This window comes from Bufo gargarizans, chromosome 2, assembly GCF_014858855.1.
Source record: "Bufo gargarizans isolate SCDJY-AF-19 chromosome 2, ASM1485885v1, whole genome shotgun sequence".
Classification (NCBI taxonomy): Eukaryota; Metazoa; Chordata; class Amphibia; order Anura; family Bufonidae; genus Bufo; species Bufo gargarizans.
Window position 1 is genome coordinate 391593199 of NC_058081.1, and position 16297 is coordinate 391609495.

The 16297-nt window shown below is 43.8% G+C and overlaps 1 protein-coding gene across 2 annotated transcripts in view; it reads right to left on the reverse strand.

Moving 5' to 3' along the window:
- The window catches only part of SIMC1 (SUMO interacting motifs containing 1), a 63646-nt gene that overhangs the window by 16003 nt on the left and 31346 nt on the right, over positions 1-16297 (reverse strand). For both annotated transcript variants that reach the window (XM_044280813.1, XM_044280812.1), the window contains exons 3-8: positions 13074-13297; positions 9890-9959; positions 4225-4358; positions 3129-3212; positions 2922-3050; positions 1433-1589 (exon numbers count right to left, since the gene is read on the reverse strand). In XM_044280813.1, coding sequence (XP_044136748.1) covers positions 1433-1589; positions 2922-3050; positions 3129-3212; positions 4225-4358; positions 9890-9959; positions 13074-13297 — 798 coding nt within the window. The remainder of the gene's footprint in view (positions 1-1432; positions 1590-2921; positions 3051-3128; positions 3213-4224; positions 4359-9889; positions 9960-13073; positions 13298-16297) is intronic.

The following is a 16297-nucleotide window of genomic DNA, read 5'->3' on the forward strand; positions in this document are numbered from 1 at the left end:
ACAAGGCTTTTAGAAGCAAATCTTGAAATTTCAGTTGAAAACCCAATTTTTAGGGACCAGTTCAGGTCTGAAGTCACTTTGCGATGCTTACATAATAGAAACCACCCAAAAATTACCCCATTCTATAAAACTACCCCCCCTCAAGGTATTCAAAACTGATTTTACTAACTTTGTTAACCCTTTAGGTGTTCCACAAGAATTAATGGAAAATAGAGATACAATTTCAAAATTTCCTTTTTTGGCAGATTTTCCATTTTAATAAAAAAATAATAATTCGTTACAAAGCAAGGGTTAACAGCCAAACCAAACTCAATATTTATGGCCCTTATTTTGTAGTTTACAGAAACACCCCATATGTGGTCTTAAACAGCTGTACGGGCACACTGCAAGGCGCAGAAGGAAAGGAATGCCATACGGTTTTTGGAACGCAGATTTTGCTGGACTTTTTTTTTTACACCATGTCCCATTTGAAGCCCACCTGATGCACCCCTAGAGTAGAAACTCCCCAAAAAGTGGCCCCATTTTAGAAACTACGGGATAGGGTGGCAGTATTGTTAGTACTAGTTTAGGGTACATATGGATTTTTGGTTGCTCTATATTACACTTTTTGCGAGGCAAGATAACAAGAAATAGCTGTTTTGGCACTGTTTATTTTTTTTGTTAGCTACAACATTCATCTGACAGGTTAGATCATGATAATTTTATATACCAGGTTGTCACGGATGCGGCGATACCCAATATGTATACTTTTTTTTATTTATGCAAGTTTTACACACAGGATTTTTTTGAAGCCCAAAAAAAATAAAAAATAAATCATGTTTTAGTGTTTCTAAAATTTTTTCAGTTTTTGGGCAATTACCTTGGGTAGGGTGATTTTTGCAGGATGAGATGACTGTTTAATTAGCACTATTTTAGGGTGCGTGTGACTTTTTGATCGCTTGCCATTACACTTTTTGTGATGTAAGGCGACAAAAAATGGTTTAGTACAGTTTTTATTTAATTTTTTTACAGTGTTCATCTGAGGGGTTCGGTCATGTGATATGTTTATAGAGCCGGTCGATACGGACGCGGCGATACCTAATATGTATACCCCCCCCCCCCCCCATTTACCTTTTTTTTTTAAACTTTATTTGGGGAAAATTACGTTTGTTTATTTTTACTTGAAACTAAATTTTGGGAGGGGGGGGGGGGGGGGGACTTTTTTTTCACTTTATTTTTGTCCACTTTTGGGACTTGAACTTTTGGGGGTCTAATCCTTTACAATGCATTCCAATACTTCTGTTCCTATTAACCCCCGCCACAATCTAAACTTAAGGACTCAGCAAACATGGCGTACCGGTACGTCCTAAGTCCTTAAGGGGTTAATCTAGTTTAATTTATAGTGTAGGACTACAATACATTTAGTTACCAGAGTCAAACAGTTGCCGCTTACCTGATTCTTCAGTTGCGGTGTAGAATTGCTGATGAAGTGAATTATTTTACCAAAACAGAGCGGGAGCTCTGACAGCGATTTACAACTGTGGTTGAATATTACCTCCAGTATCTTTGCGCGAAGTAAAATATTTTCTGTACTGCTAAAGAACATCTCTCTGAAGAAAAAAAATAAAAATTCAAGAAATTTCAAGCAGCCATAATGTTACAGTTCTTGGCACAACAATGAACATGCCCCTGTTAATGGTTTTTACTAAGCTGGATAAAAAAATAAATTTATAAAATGGCGCATGTATGGAAATCTTGCACCAAGTGCCTTGGCCGCTAGCACACATTCTACCTCAATGGACATCCTGCTAGACGCAACCAAATACATCGTTTTTTTCTGTATCTTGTGATCTTTTAATGATCTTGGCAACATATGTAAAACTAGTATTCTCAGAGGAGGGGATTGAACAAATGGTCATAAGAATGACCCTTCAAACATCCCCAGATAATTGTGAAATAGTGGGGGGGGGGGGGGGGGGGGGGAAACTTAAAAGGGACTCTGTCACCAGTTTCTAACCCCCCCTTTTAAAACTATTGTTCTCTCCATGGTGCCCTTGTCATTACAAAGCTGTTATAAGATAAATCCGCCCTGTAGTTTTGATAAAAATCGCTTTTATCTAACCTGTCAATCTTCTGGATAAGGTGCCCAGGGCGTTTCTGAAGGTCTGAATCTGCCGCTCTCCGCCGCCGCCGTTGGTGCCCAGCTCCTCCCAGCGCCACCTCGATGTAATGAAATCCGCCTCCGGCTCTCCTCAGTGCCCCCTCCTCCTTTTCAAAGATCCCGCGCGTGCGCACAGGCCTGTGCCTGATGCGCCCGTGCGGACTTTTAGATTCTGCCTCGTTGAGCGAAGTGCGCATGCGCACGCGCGCGAATGCTCAATGAGGCAGAATCTAAAAGTCCGCACGGGCGCATCAGGCACAGGCCTGTGCGCACGCGCGGGATCTTTGAAAAGGAGGAGGGGGCACTGAGGAGAGCCGGAGGCGGATTTCATTACATCGAGGTGGCGCTGAAAGGATCATGGGAGGAGCTGGGCACCAACGGCGGCGGCGGAGAGCGGCAGATTCAGACCTTCAGAAACGCCCTGGGCACCTTATCCAGAAGATTGACAGGTTAGATAAAAGCGATTTTTATCAAAACTACAGGGTGGATTTATCTTATAACAGCTTTGTAATGACAAGGGCACCATGGAGAGAACAATAGTTTTAAAAGGGGGGGGTTAGAAACTGGTGACAGAGTCCCTTTAAGCTCCAAATCAACTTCCTATCATTGATCTGCTGGTCATAGCAACTCATCTTCCCATGTAGAAAGACTTGTGTACAGTACATGGCTGTTGTGTGTAAACCTATATTCTGGCATCCTCACTGTAAAACTAGAACAATCTACATGCAGTTTAGGTTTCCCATGCTTCTAGATGGTGACAAATGAATTAAAACCTAAATACCTTTGCGGTCTTGTTTTCAGGATGCTCATGTAGGAAAATATGTAATCTGCTATCCTGTTAGAGTTCATTGTAGGAGAGTGATCCACTTCAACTGCTATGGAGAGCATACGCTGTAAAAGAAAAATTACCCTGGGCCACAGGAACCATAAATCAATATTTTTTCCCCATAATCAGAAATTTGAATATGCAAAAAAATAAAATAATTACTTTTGTAGGTTACACTGAGAGATGGAATCCTGACCAGTTTCAGGCATCTGTTTCACAGCATCTATTAGCCAGTCAATGACTTGTCTGCAACATATAAGACATTGTTTAGTGAAAAAAAAAAAAAATCCTACAATGATCCCCCACTGCTGAAGCTTTGTGTGGAGACTTGCCATCTACAGGCAAGAGCAGAAGAAATCCTTTATTTTTTGCAGGACAAGTTAGTTTTTAATGCATCATTTTGGGTACATATAATCATTTGTTACCACCAGCTGTCTAGCTTAACCCCCTTCGCTACCAGCGCAAACAGCACCTGCTCGCGCATTTTTTTTTTTTATTCAGAACAAATTTTGTAGGCTCAAATAAGAACTTCAAAAGGAAAAAAAAAAAAAAAAAAAAGCCAAATTTGCATTTATCGCTTCTCTTACCACAAAAATTTTTCTAAAATGTGATCAAAAAGTCAAAATGGTATCAATAAAAAAACTACACATTGTGCAAAAAAAAATTAGCCCCCCACACAGCTCAGAAGATATAACAAAAAAAGTTGTGATGGGTGGGCGGCAGAATATGGGGATTGGAGGAGAAAGAAAAAAAAAAAAAGTTTCATTTTACACTATTTAGACATAAAAACCTATACATATGTGGTATTGTTGTAATCGTACTGACACAGAATGAAGGGCACAAGTCAGTTTTTGCAGGGCACTGCACTGATTGGGCATGCACAGCTCCTGCCCAATCATGACGTACTAGTACAGGGATGGCCAACCTGCGGCTCTCCAGCTGTTGCAAAACTACAACTACCAGCATGCCCAGACAGCCTACAGCAGGGCATGCTGGGAATTGTAGTTTTGCAACAGCTGGAGAGCCGCAGGTTGGCCAGCCCTGTACTAGTATGTCCATTTGCGTGAAGTGACTTCCCACTGACGTACTGGTCTCAGTGCTAGAGCTGCACCTCACATGATTCCACTAAAATGTAGGATCGTTTGGATTTTTGTTGATTACCCATTTTGAGCTGGGCACTAATATATTAGATATCCATCTTACATCTTTTACATGCCCAGTCACATGAGATGGTTAATGAGTCAGGAAGGACACCTACTTGACATTACAGAAACTCTTGTCACAAGACAGCATTGATTTACACAGAGATTTATGTAAAGTTCGCCGCTGTAAGCAGAGGTGGAAGTCATCATCTAAGGTCTGTACCACATATTGGAGGAATAGGAGACCTGTCTGGAATTAGGAGAAATATGTTAACCCTTTTTCCGCCAAAGCCTTCAGTCAGGATACAGGTAAACACACATTCAGCTTTACATACATCTAGCCATTAAGAAAGTGTTTTTCAGTACCGGAGGACCAGGAAGCAGTGAAGGCTCTGTACTCACTGCTTCCTGGTCTTTGGCTGTCCAGTGGCTGCGCACAGCATGAGAGTGCTCCGAGTCCTCACGCCAACAGAGTAGGAGTAAGAAAAGTGCTGGAGCAGGAGAGGTTTTTTTTATTTGATAAAACTGAAGCAATATGGGGCTGTTTTGAGAGGCAATGGGGGCTGATATGAGACTGCTTGGGGCTCTTATCTGAGGTCTTAAGATTGGGGGTCTAATTGGGGCTCTTAGCCGAGGTCTAATTAAAAAGAAAAAATTCATATTGTCCTCCTCTAATAACTAGGTGCATCTTATGGGCCGATGCATCTTATAGGGAAAAAAAAATACGGTATATCCTTCCTCACCCCACACACTGATTACACATCATTCAGTGTTAAATCAGGACTCTTCCTGCCTTTAGTTCTGAGATACATGTATAGCACCTTTCTAAACGTATCCTTAAAGGGGTTGTTAGTTATTTTTTTTCTTTGTTACCAACTAGGCAAATGTAAGGGCTTTACCATGCACTAGCTGCATCTGCTTAGTATTGCTCTGCATCTGCATATTGCTCTGGCTGAATCTAGACTGCGTTTTTTTGTGCCAGGGTAAACGGTCCCCAGAGATATAATGTTCAGAATTTCGGAGATGGGCAGACGATTCTGGTTGGAATGATGCTGCACTCCGAAGTCCATTTTGCCATGGTCTTTCGGAGGGATTGAAAGATGCATTTGCCTTTGAGAGACCTGCCTCCTTGGAGTCTGCCATATCTCAGGCTGTTTGTATTGACAGGCGTCTTAGAGAGGAGAGATCACTCCTTCCTGTTATATTCAGTCCAAGGACAGTGGGGCTGTCTCATTCAGTGCGCAGGGGTCTCAGGTCTCTCTCAATCCCCTCTGAGGAGGAGCCTATGCAGCTGGGTTTGCTTGCCTCTAATAATAGAGTATTCAGCTCTCCGAGGAGGGTTTGTTTCTGTTGTGGAGGTATAAATAATTTGGCAAATGTTTGCCCCTCTAGGAGATTCAGGGAGTTTGAGGTTAATAAAGAAACAAAAAAAAAAAAAAAAATCCTCTAAAAACATTCCATCTGTTACTATTGGCAAGGTTGATGCTGAAATTTAAAGGTTTTCCATTTGCTTGTAGTTCCAGTTTTGTCCTATCTGCCAGGGTGGCGCTAGAGAGCAAGAACATTGTGAGATTTTTTTGTAAATAGTGGAGCAGCTGTCCATCTCATTGATAGTCAATTTGCTATAACAGTTTCCAGGTATGCACTTTGGGAAAGGATATACCTGTTCTCAAAAATAGTTAAAGGGCATAGTTCACAATATCAGTTTGACTGTGGGTGATGCTGATGTTGAGGGTGTGTCATGTTTCGTCCTAAGCGGATTACCTACTCCTCTAGTGTTGGGGCTACCCTGGCTCACTAAACATAACCCCACCATTAATTGGCAAGCAAGGCTAATAAATGGTTGGAGTGACTTTTGCGCAGAGAATTGCCTCTCGGCGTCTCTTTTAGAGGTTTCCACCAAGACTGTACCATCTTTTCTCTCTGAATTTTCGGATGCGTTTTCCGAGAGTGGTGTCCAGGAGCTGCCCCCTCATCGGGAGTACGACTGCCCTATTAATCTCATCCCAGGCGCCAAGCTGCCTAAATCTCATTTATACAAATCTCTCCCAACCTGAAAGGGTCGCTATGTGTACGTATATCTGAGAGCCTGAGAAAGGGACACATCCGACCCTCGAAGTCACCCGTTGCCGCAGTTTTGTTTTTTTAAAAGAAAAAGATGGTTTTTCAAGATCATGTCTGGATTTCAGGGAGCTGAACAGTATCACAATTCGTGACCCTTATCCACTTCCTGATCCCGGACCTGTTTAACCAGATTGTTGGAGCTAAAGTTTTTTCTAAGTTGGATTTAAGAGGGGCATACAACCTGGTCAGGGTAGGGGGACGAATGGAAGACGGCCCTCAATACCAGAGGGTCATTTCGAGAATTTGGTTATGCCTTTTGGTTTGATGAATGCTCCAGCCGTATTCCAACATTTTGTGAACAGCATTTATCATCATTTAATGGGGAAATTTGTACTAGTGTATCTAGATGACATTTTGATTTTTTTTCTCCCGATTTCAAAACTCATAGGGACCACCTACGTCAGGTCTTGCTTATTCTGCAGGAGAATAAATTGTACGCTAAACTAGAAAAAAAAAGTGCGTTTGTGGTTCCAGAAATTCAATTTCTGGGTTTTCTTCTCTCAGCTTCTGGTTTTCGCATGGACCCTGAGAAGGTCCGCGCTGTGCTTGAGTGGGAGCTTCCTGAGAATCAGAAGGCGCTGATGCGCTTTTTGGGTTTTGCAAATTATTACAGAATAATAATTTTGAATTATTCCTCTGTTAAGCCACTCACTGATATGACTAAAAAGGGGTAGTTTTTCCCTCCTGGTCGGTAGATGTGCTTAAGGCCTTTTCTAGTATCAAAGAGTTTTGCTTCCGCTCCCATCTTGGTACAACCTGATGTCTCTCTACCTTTCATTGTTGAGGTGGACGCTTCTGAGGTGGGTATGGGTGCGGTCTTGTCTCAGGGTCCCTCCACTGCCAAATGGCGACCGTGCACCTTTTTCTCAAAGAAACTCTCCTCCGCAGAGAGAAATTACGATGTGGGAGATGGGGAATTGTTGGCCATCAAATTAGCTTTTGAGGAAAGGCGCCATTGGCTAGAGGAAGCCAGACACCCCATTACTGTGTTTACCGACCATAAGAATCTGGCCTACTTGGAGTCAGCCAAGCGTCTGAACCAGAGACAGGCCAGATGGTCTTTGTTCTTTTCCAGTTTTAATTCTGTTGTCACGTTCCGCCCTGGGGTTAAAAATGTGAAGGCTGATGCCCTGTCACGTTGTTTTCCGGGAGGGGGGGGGGATGACTTTGAAGACCCGGGTCCCATTTTGGCTGAAGGGGTGGTAGTCTCTGCTCTTTACCCTGATTTGGAGGCAGAGGCTCCTGATCTTTGTGCCTCTCGCTTTACGACAAGGTTTTTAAAGGAGCATCACGATACTGTCCTTGCTGGGCACCTGGGGAGCAGAGCTGGATCTCATTGCTCAGAGATTCTGGTGGCCGGATTCCTAAGACGGTTGAGGGTTTTGTGGCATCCTGCGAGACCTGCGCTCGTGCCAAGGTCCCTCATTCACAGCCATCGGGTCCTCTCCTCCCGTTACCCATTCCTTCCCGTCCTTGGACTTCATTACTGACCTGCCTCGTTCCTCGGGGAAGACTGATTTTGGTAGTAGTAGACAGTTTTAGCAAAATGGCGCATATCATTCCTTTTCCTGGGTTACCCAATGCTAAAACGCTGGCGCAGGCATTTGTTGATCACATTGTCAAACTGCATGGCATTCCTTCAGACATAGTCTGATAGGGGCATGCAGTTTGTTTCCAGATTCTGGAAGGCCTTCTGTTCTCGCTTGGGGGTTCGGGTGTCGTTCTCCTTTGCTTTTCACCCGCAGTCGAATGGTCAGACAGAGCGCGTCAATCAGAATCTGGAGACATATCTGCGCTGTTTTGTGACTGAGAATCAGGAGGATTGTTTTTTGTCCCTTGGAGTTTGCTTTAAATAACCGGTCGCCGGTCCTCTGATAAATCACCATTTTTTGGTGCATATGGGTTTCATCCGCAGTTTGGGACATTCTCTGGAGAGGGGTCTTCTGGTTTACCTGATGAGATTTTCCTCTTCTGTCATTTGGCAAAAGATTCAGGGTAATCTGAAGAGGATGAGTGAGAGATAAGCGTGTGGCGGATAAGAGACGTGTGCCTGGTCCGGACCTGAATGTGGGTGATCTGGTGTGGTTGTCTACTAATGCCAAATTGAAGGTTCCCTCCTGGAATTTGGGTCCTAAGTTGATTGGACCTTACAAGATCTTGTCCGTCATCAATCCCATTGCCTTTCATCTTGATCTTCCTCAGACTTGGAAGATCCATAATGTTTTTCACAAGTCCCTATTAAAACCTTATGTTCAACGCACTGTACCCTCCTCCTCCGATTGTGGTTGATGGTAATCTTGAATTTCAGGTCTCTAGGATTGTGGATTTTCACATTATCCACGGTTCTCTCCAGTACCTTGTTCAATGGGAGGGTTATATAGTCCTGAGGAGAGGATGTGGGTCACAGTGGCGGACAATTAGGCCACTCGTCTCATCAGGGCTTTCCATAGGTCCCATCCTGAGAAGGTGGGCTCAGAGTGTCCGGAGTCCACTCATAGAAGGAGGGGTATTGTCACCACCAGATCTCTGACAGATGTTCAGTACCTCTTGCTTGAGGTTCTTTTGTCATCTCGTTTCCCTCTCTCAGCTGTCATCTAGTTGCACTGATTACATCCCTTTATATCCCCTCCCATACTGCATCACTTTGCGGTTTATACAACTTCCTGGATTGTGCTCACTGCTAGATGCTGCAACTGCCGGTTCCTCAAGTAAGTCTGTTCCTTTGTGTTTTCCTGTTGGCTTGATTCTAGGTGACCCTGACTTCCTCCGTATTAAGTGCAGGGAGCTGGTGGTCGTGTCCCCTCACTATTGTAGGGTTTTCAGGTGTCACAGTCTAAGTACGAGAGCATGCAATTTTCTATCATTAAAGCGAACCTTTCACCAGGATTTCACATAAACTATTACCAGTATCATATAGATATCCTCATTGTGTTTCAATGCATTCTTGTGCTGCTTTCCTGGGATGGATATTCCTGAAAAAAAAAAAACGAGTTATAAAGTCCTCGTCTCCAGCTCCTGAAGTCAAGGGGGTAGCCCTTCCCTCACTCTGGGCTGTACCTCCCCTGCCCTAACCCCACCTCTAAGTAGTGTAACTGACACCCGGCTCAGTCGCCGGGACCGCGCTTGTACAGGCGGCGCATGCGCCGCTGGACTCAAACGTGATCCTGTAACTGAATCGCGCGTGAGGAAGAGAAGACAGGCAGGCATCAGGGACGGCGCATGCACGATTCAGTTACAGGATCGCGCTCGAGTCCGACGGCGCATGCGCCGCCTGTACAAGCCGGGTGTCAGTTACACTACTTAGAGGCGGGGTTAGGGCAGGGGAGGTACAGCCCGGAGTGAGGGAAGGGCTACCCCCTTGACTTCAGGAGCTGGAGTCGAGGACTTTATGACTCGTTTTTTTCATGAATGAATATCCATCCCAGGAAAGCGGCACAAGAATGCATTGAAACACAATGAGGATATCCATAAGGTACTGGTAATAGTTTATTATGTGAAATCCTGGTAAAAGGTTCGCTTTTATAGGGCTCACCCATTTGTTCCTTAGTTTGGGATCAAGTCAGTTGGATCTTTGTGACTTCTAGTTTTCTGCAACACCATCCGTGACACATCCACTTTAAAAATGCTTGTATTTTTTATTTTTTTTTTTTACCATACCTGTTCTGACATCACTTCTGACAGCAGATTCCAATCCCAAGCCACAGACTCAGAAGTAGCTGGATGTAGTCTAAAGGGACAAGGAGGTCACCTGGTTAAAATAGAGGTACCAGTTTGTTAACCCTTCTACAGCCTGCTGTGCTGACGGATTCTCTGCAACTCTTCTCGGCTCCACACGGGAGCGCGCACTGGCTCTCCCTCCTCTACCCACCCCTTTTTAGGATGGCAGAGTAGTGCAGACTGTCAGCTGTAACATGCAGCTGACAGTCTGCAGACATAACCCCTTCCATGCCATAGTCCTTAGGGACCTCAATATGGAAGGGGCTAACCATCAGGCTTCTGCTCTGCTGTGGCAGCGACCCGATGGTTAATGGGTTAATGTGGGGAACATGCCATCAACCCCCATCCCCCTGTTCAGTATGGCCGTCTGAGACTCCCCAAATCCCCCTGCAACAACTTAATCTATAAAATCATTTCACTGTCTATATGGTGAACACCATATAAAAATTAAAAAAAATAAGTAGTACCAAGCGATCAAAAGTTGTGCAGCCACGGACAATAGGCATTTCTATCATAGTGCAGTCTGCAAAATGCGGAACGTGCATGGCTGGTGTCAGTTTTTGGCGGATCCGCAATTTATGGAATGCAAAAAAGTTGGACGTGTGAATGGACCATTATGGTCCGTGGTAGCAGAATCCATAACAGAATTCTTACATAACCTGAGCCTAACTGGCTTAGCTGCCCATAGGAACCAATAAGATTCCACCATTCATTTTTCACAGCTTCATTGAGAAATGAAAGGAGGAATCTGCTATGGGCAACTAAGGCTACTTTTAAATTAGCGTATTGGACTTCGGTTTGAGAGATCCGTTCAGGGCTCTCAAAAGCGGTCCAAAATGTATCAGTTTTGCCCTAATGCATTCTGAATGGGAAAAGGATGCACTCAGAATTCATCAGTTTGCCTCCGTTCAGTCACTATTCCACACTGTAGGCAAACACCAAAACGCTGCCTGCAGCATTTTGCTGTCCACCTGACGAAGCGGAGCCAATAGACAATAGAAAACGGCATGGCTATAGAACACATAATTGTCACCACCAGTTCTGTGAGAAGGTCTGGCAGACGTCCTTCTCTACCTCTTGCATGATGTTTGTTTTGGTTTCACTTTGTCATCTCCTTTCCTTCTCCCAGGTTTCACCTATTTAGGGCAATTGTCTCCCTTTATATTCCCTCCCATACTGCCTCACTTTGCGGTTTATACTACTTCTTCGATAATGTGTTCAGTGCTGGAGGCTGCTGCTGTTTACTCAGATAAGTCTTTTCATGTAGTGTTTCCTTGCTGGCTTGATTCTAGGTGACCCTGACTCCATCCGTATTTAGTGCAGGGAGCCGGTGGTCATGTCCCCTCACCATTATAGGGTTTTCAGGTGTCACACAGTCTTCGGTACGTAGGCATGCAATAGTCTACCATTGAGACCCTTGCATGGGCATAGCAGTCAGGGAGATCTTAGGGCTCACCTATATGCTCCTTAGTTTGGGATCAAGCCAGTCGGACGTTTATTTATAAATTCCAGCTATCTGCAACATCATCCGTGACAACACAACCGGATCCGTTCATGACGGATGCATGCAGTTGTATTATTGTAACTGAAGCGTTTTTTGCAGATCCATGACGGATCCGCAAAAAACGCTAATGTGAAAGTAGCCCAAGCCAGTTCTACTTTACACCAGTTACTTATGTGTATGTAGCATTGTGTGTCGTCACACTGTACTAATCTGTGTGGGATGAGTGACAGTTCACTGTGCGGACTACAAAGAATACTGTATTCAGAAGAGAGTGCATGTAGTGAGAGCGTCAGTAATAAGATCTATATCAGGCTTATAATGCCATGGTTTTGACTGTATATCGCTGCACTAACATTATCAGCAGAAATATCTATTGTGTCTACAAATAATGGACTTTCTACAGCATGGAAAGTGAGAAATAGATCTGCTGATTACAAGTTGTAGCATACTGTAAGACTCACCATGTTATGGATTGGATTTAAATATAACAAGTTCCAGCAGCCTATATGTAAGTGGCTGCTAGATGTGCTATGTAACATGTGGGGGCGGGGCAGCAGAACTTGTGCATGCGAGATCAACAGGAGTGACCACAAAGCCTCACAGGAGATGACTGCACTCAGCAAAACTCAGAAGAGCATTTCTGAGAGCATGTGAAGCAAAGCCTATACCAGTAAACTAAACAGTAATTTTATTATGTGCTGCATTACAGTAAGATATGGGGTTATTGATTTTTAGTGCACAAAAAGGTGTCCATAGCCTTTAAGGGTCACAAAATAATATTAATACTTGACTTCTCAAACCAAATGTCTAGTTGTGGCCCATTGTAAAATCATATGAAACACAAATCTCAGGCCTTTCTACAGGGATCAATAACCAAACTGACAATTCCAGGTCATTTCTGTCCTGGTGATGTGCCCTTTTTCTATAGGGCATGTATAAAAGATAGCAGAAAACCCTTACTGTGGATGATATGCAGGGGAAATGTCTACTATCAGACCAATGTTACCAATTATTAGTAGGACTAGTACCATCCTCCCCCCCCCCCCCCCTCCTCAAACCAGAAAAGGATGTGACATTTTCCCTATTCATTTTTGTGCAACCTTCCCACTAGGGTTGTTTTTAGATAAAAGCTATGAAGTGTACTGGGAGAGCTAGAAGCTGCGGTCAGTCTAGTGGTGGCTTTTGTCTTAACATATTGTGCTCCTCAAAGTCATACAAGACCTTTGGGGGGCTTTTAACATGCTTAGGGGTCACGTGAGAGGTTTTGTCATGGATTGACAGCCGTCGGTCACTGACAGGACCACACGAAACTACTAAACATAAGAAGTTTGAATGACTACAAGTTTTAGGTTTCTCATAAAACTGTATATTGATCATCTCTGCTCTATAACATGCCGCCTGCAGATTGCACTGCATTTCCATGGTCACAGGTTCTCTTTAAATGCAATGCAGTTTCCTCCACTCATGATTATGGTATCAAACCACATCTAAAGTGTCTAAAGTCGCATCAGGAAGTGGTTTTGAAAGTGTCAAGCACAGTGACAAGTCAATGTGGGACATGGCCCAAGAACCACATCTAGCAGTATGGGGTTACCTTTACACAGATGTTTTCTCACCCACCTTTGAACTTTCATTAGGATCATGTAAGCTTCTTGTCGGATTGGTTGCTCCTCTGCTCCCAGCAGAACAGAGGTGATGATGTAGCTGATAATTTCTTTAGGTGGGTACTGACTTGCAGACACAAACTCAGACAGGAAATACAGTGTGCCCGGATGGAAGTGCTCATCTTTTGTGTTGTTTATCATATTCATACGGCTTAAAGGAATTGGTAGTGGTGGAGAATTCTGCAAGAGAGACATGACGGAGAGTAAACTTGGCACACAGCAATGGTAGTGGTGACAGTAGTGAATAGCCAACATTTTCCTGCTTTATGCGAATAAAGCCTATTTAAAGGGAACCTGTCACCAGGATTTTGTGCATAGAGCTGGGGACATGGGCTGCTAGATGGCCACTAGCACATCCGCAATACCCAGTCCCCATAGCTCTCTGTGCCTTTGTGTTAAACCGTTTTGATCGATATGCAAATGAACCTGATATGTGTCCTGTTTCCGGAGATGAGTCCAGCGGAAAGGAGCCCAGCACCTCCCCCGCGTCCTCCGAATCTCCTCCTTGCTGGCTGACGTCACAGAGCTGGAGCGCCGAAATCTCGCGATGCGCGGGCTAGCGCATGCATAGTTCATTCCCTGTGCTGATGCCAGCACAGGGAATAAACATGATGCCGACACTGAGCATGCGCTAACTCGCGCATCGAGAGACTTCGGCGCTGGACTCATCTCCTGAAACAGGACACATATCAGGTTCATTTGCATATTGTTAAAAACGTTTTTTTAAACATGATAAAAGCAGAGAGCTATGGGGACTGGGTATTGCAGATGTGCTAGTGGCCATCTAGCAACCCATGTCCCCAGCTCTATGCACAAAATCCTGGTGACAGGTTCCCTTTAAATGCTCTGAATAGTAATCATCCAAATGCAGGAAATAAACCACATTAAGAAATATTCCCATTTCAGCAATCACACCTCAGTCCCTGGTGCACACTTCTGAAAATCTCCAAATACTTGCATTTTTTTTTAAACTTAGTTCTCTGTATATTCAGCATTGCCCCACTGTGGTGGTTTCCTTTGGGTAAAGCCACCACTGGGCTCCTGCTTCTGTAGTCATCTGTGCATATTCCTATTAGGCTGGCTAGGTTCTCAGCGTGGGGAGCGGTTTGAGAATGGCCAGGTGGGTCACTGGTGCACATATACCATATCTGGTATTGTATATGTTCAGTGTACATTAATCTGTGTTTGTGGGGGGGGGGGGTTTGGAGATGGTAAATTTAAAGGGCTGTTCCCAAAACCTTTTATATACACATAGAAAGAGGACCTGGCACGAGAGGCACCAATGCAATAAATCAGAAGTGACCTACAATGCATTTGGAAAGTCTTGACTCACTTTTTCACATTTTGTTATGTTAGTGCTAAAGAACTGAACTATTCTCCCTCCCCTCCTGGAATGAGTGAAAAATGTAGCAAATTTTTATTTATTTTTTTAAATTGAAAGTTTCGCATAGACAAGTATTCAGACCCTTTGTTATGACACTTGAAATTTAGCTCTGGGGGCCTACCATTTCCTTGATCATCTTTGAGATGTTTCTACACTTTGATTGGACTCCACCTATATTAACACTTTCATGGCTGGGCTAGTTTCAGTTTTTACTCCCAGCCCTCCCTAAGCCATAACTTTATTATTCTGTTCACATAGCCTTATGAGAGCTTGCTTTTTGCCCCTTCTAATGGAACTATTGACAGGTGCATACATAGTGGTGGAAAGCAGGGGTGGGGGAAATTCCAGAACAGTTCTTTTGGGTTTTGTTATGGCATTCCCTATATCATAAAACTGACCAGTTACTTTCATTCTCCAGGTCAGTACGAATCTGGCACTACCACATATGTATATTTATTTTTTAGTATAATATATTATAAAAAATGAATCGGCCCGTTTGACTTTCCCATTTCGCCGTTTTCAGTATGGGATAAAAAAAATTATACTTTAATAGTATGAACATTTTTGCACGCTGAAATAACCATGGGTATTTTTAGTTTTATTTTTCTCATTTTGGGGAAAGGCCGATTTAAACAAAAATATAAATTACATTTTTTAAAACAACTTTTTTAATCTTATTTTTAAAGTTCCCATGGGGAACTATAACAAGTAGTGATTGGAGTCTAAGAAAATAAATCCAATGTATTAGCATTGAAGTCTATAAAAGGATTTTATTGCATTTCTATAGAGCCCTGCTACAGGCAGGGGCTCCATAGAAATTACTAAGTAGCGGCCTCCTGTCATACAGGAGCTGCTGCTAACAGCGCGCGTCCAGGTTTTCAGCATTCAGATGCCCGTGGTCAGGTTTGACCACGGCATCTAAAGTGTTAAATATCCACAACCGGCAGTATTGCCAGTCATGGACATAAGCCTTGGGTGCCTTTTTGAAACAGCAGGCACCCCACGGCTATGGCGCCCACTCAGGATCGGCGCCATCTTTAAAGTCCTGACCACCGACTTATATCAAGGAATATGGTTGTCAGGAAGGGGTTAAATTGTTGACTGGACACGATTTCGAAAGACTGGCTGGCTGAAGCTCTGGATCATGGGAATTGTAGTCCGGCCGCAATCAAGCTCCTGGTGGTGGGAGGAACTGAACAGCGTAGCCGGACTACGACTCCCACCACCCCCCGAAGAGGTCGTTCAATCAAGGCCGATTTGAGACAGATCCTGACACCAGATGATACCCCACATCCCATGGGCACTAATTGGGCTGCGTTGGTGGGCACTGATGGGCCACTTGACTGGACTTGCCTTCCCCCCAGGCCTAAGGCTCCCAGCCCTCCCCTGGCCGCACTTGACTGGCTCTCCCATTGCATTGATGGACACTGATCAGACTGCATTGATGGGCAGTGCAGTCTATGTCTGTGCAGGCAAAGTTATTGCTGGTATATTGTTTTTGTAGCGGTGTGTGTGGGTAATATAATATAATATAATATAAATAGCAAACCAAAAGATAGTAGCAGCACACCACTATATGCACTAAGACTAAGTGAACAGGTGAATGTGTGAACAGGGTCAAAAATACATGACGCCATATAGTTACTGCAAAGCAGTGGAGAAGCTCTTAGCGCATATTATTGATCAAAAATATGTCAGGCCCACCTATCAATAATATGCACTAAGAGCTTCTCCACTGCTTTGCAGTAACTATATGGCGTCATGTATTTTTGACCCTGTTCACACATTCACCTGTT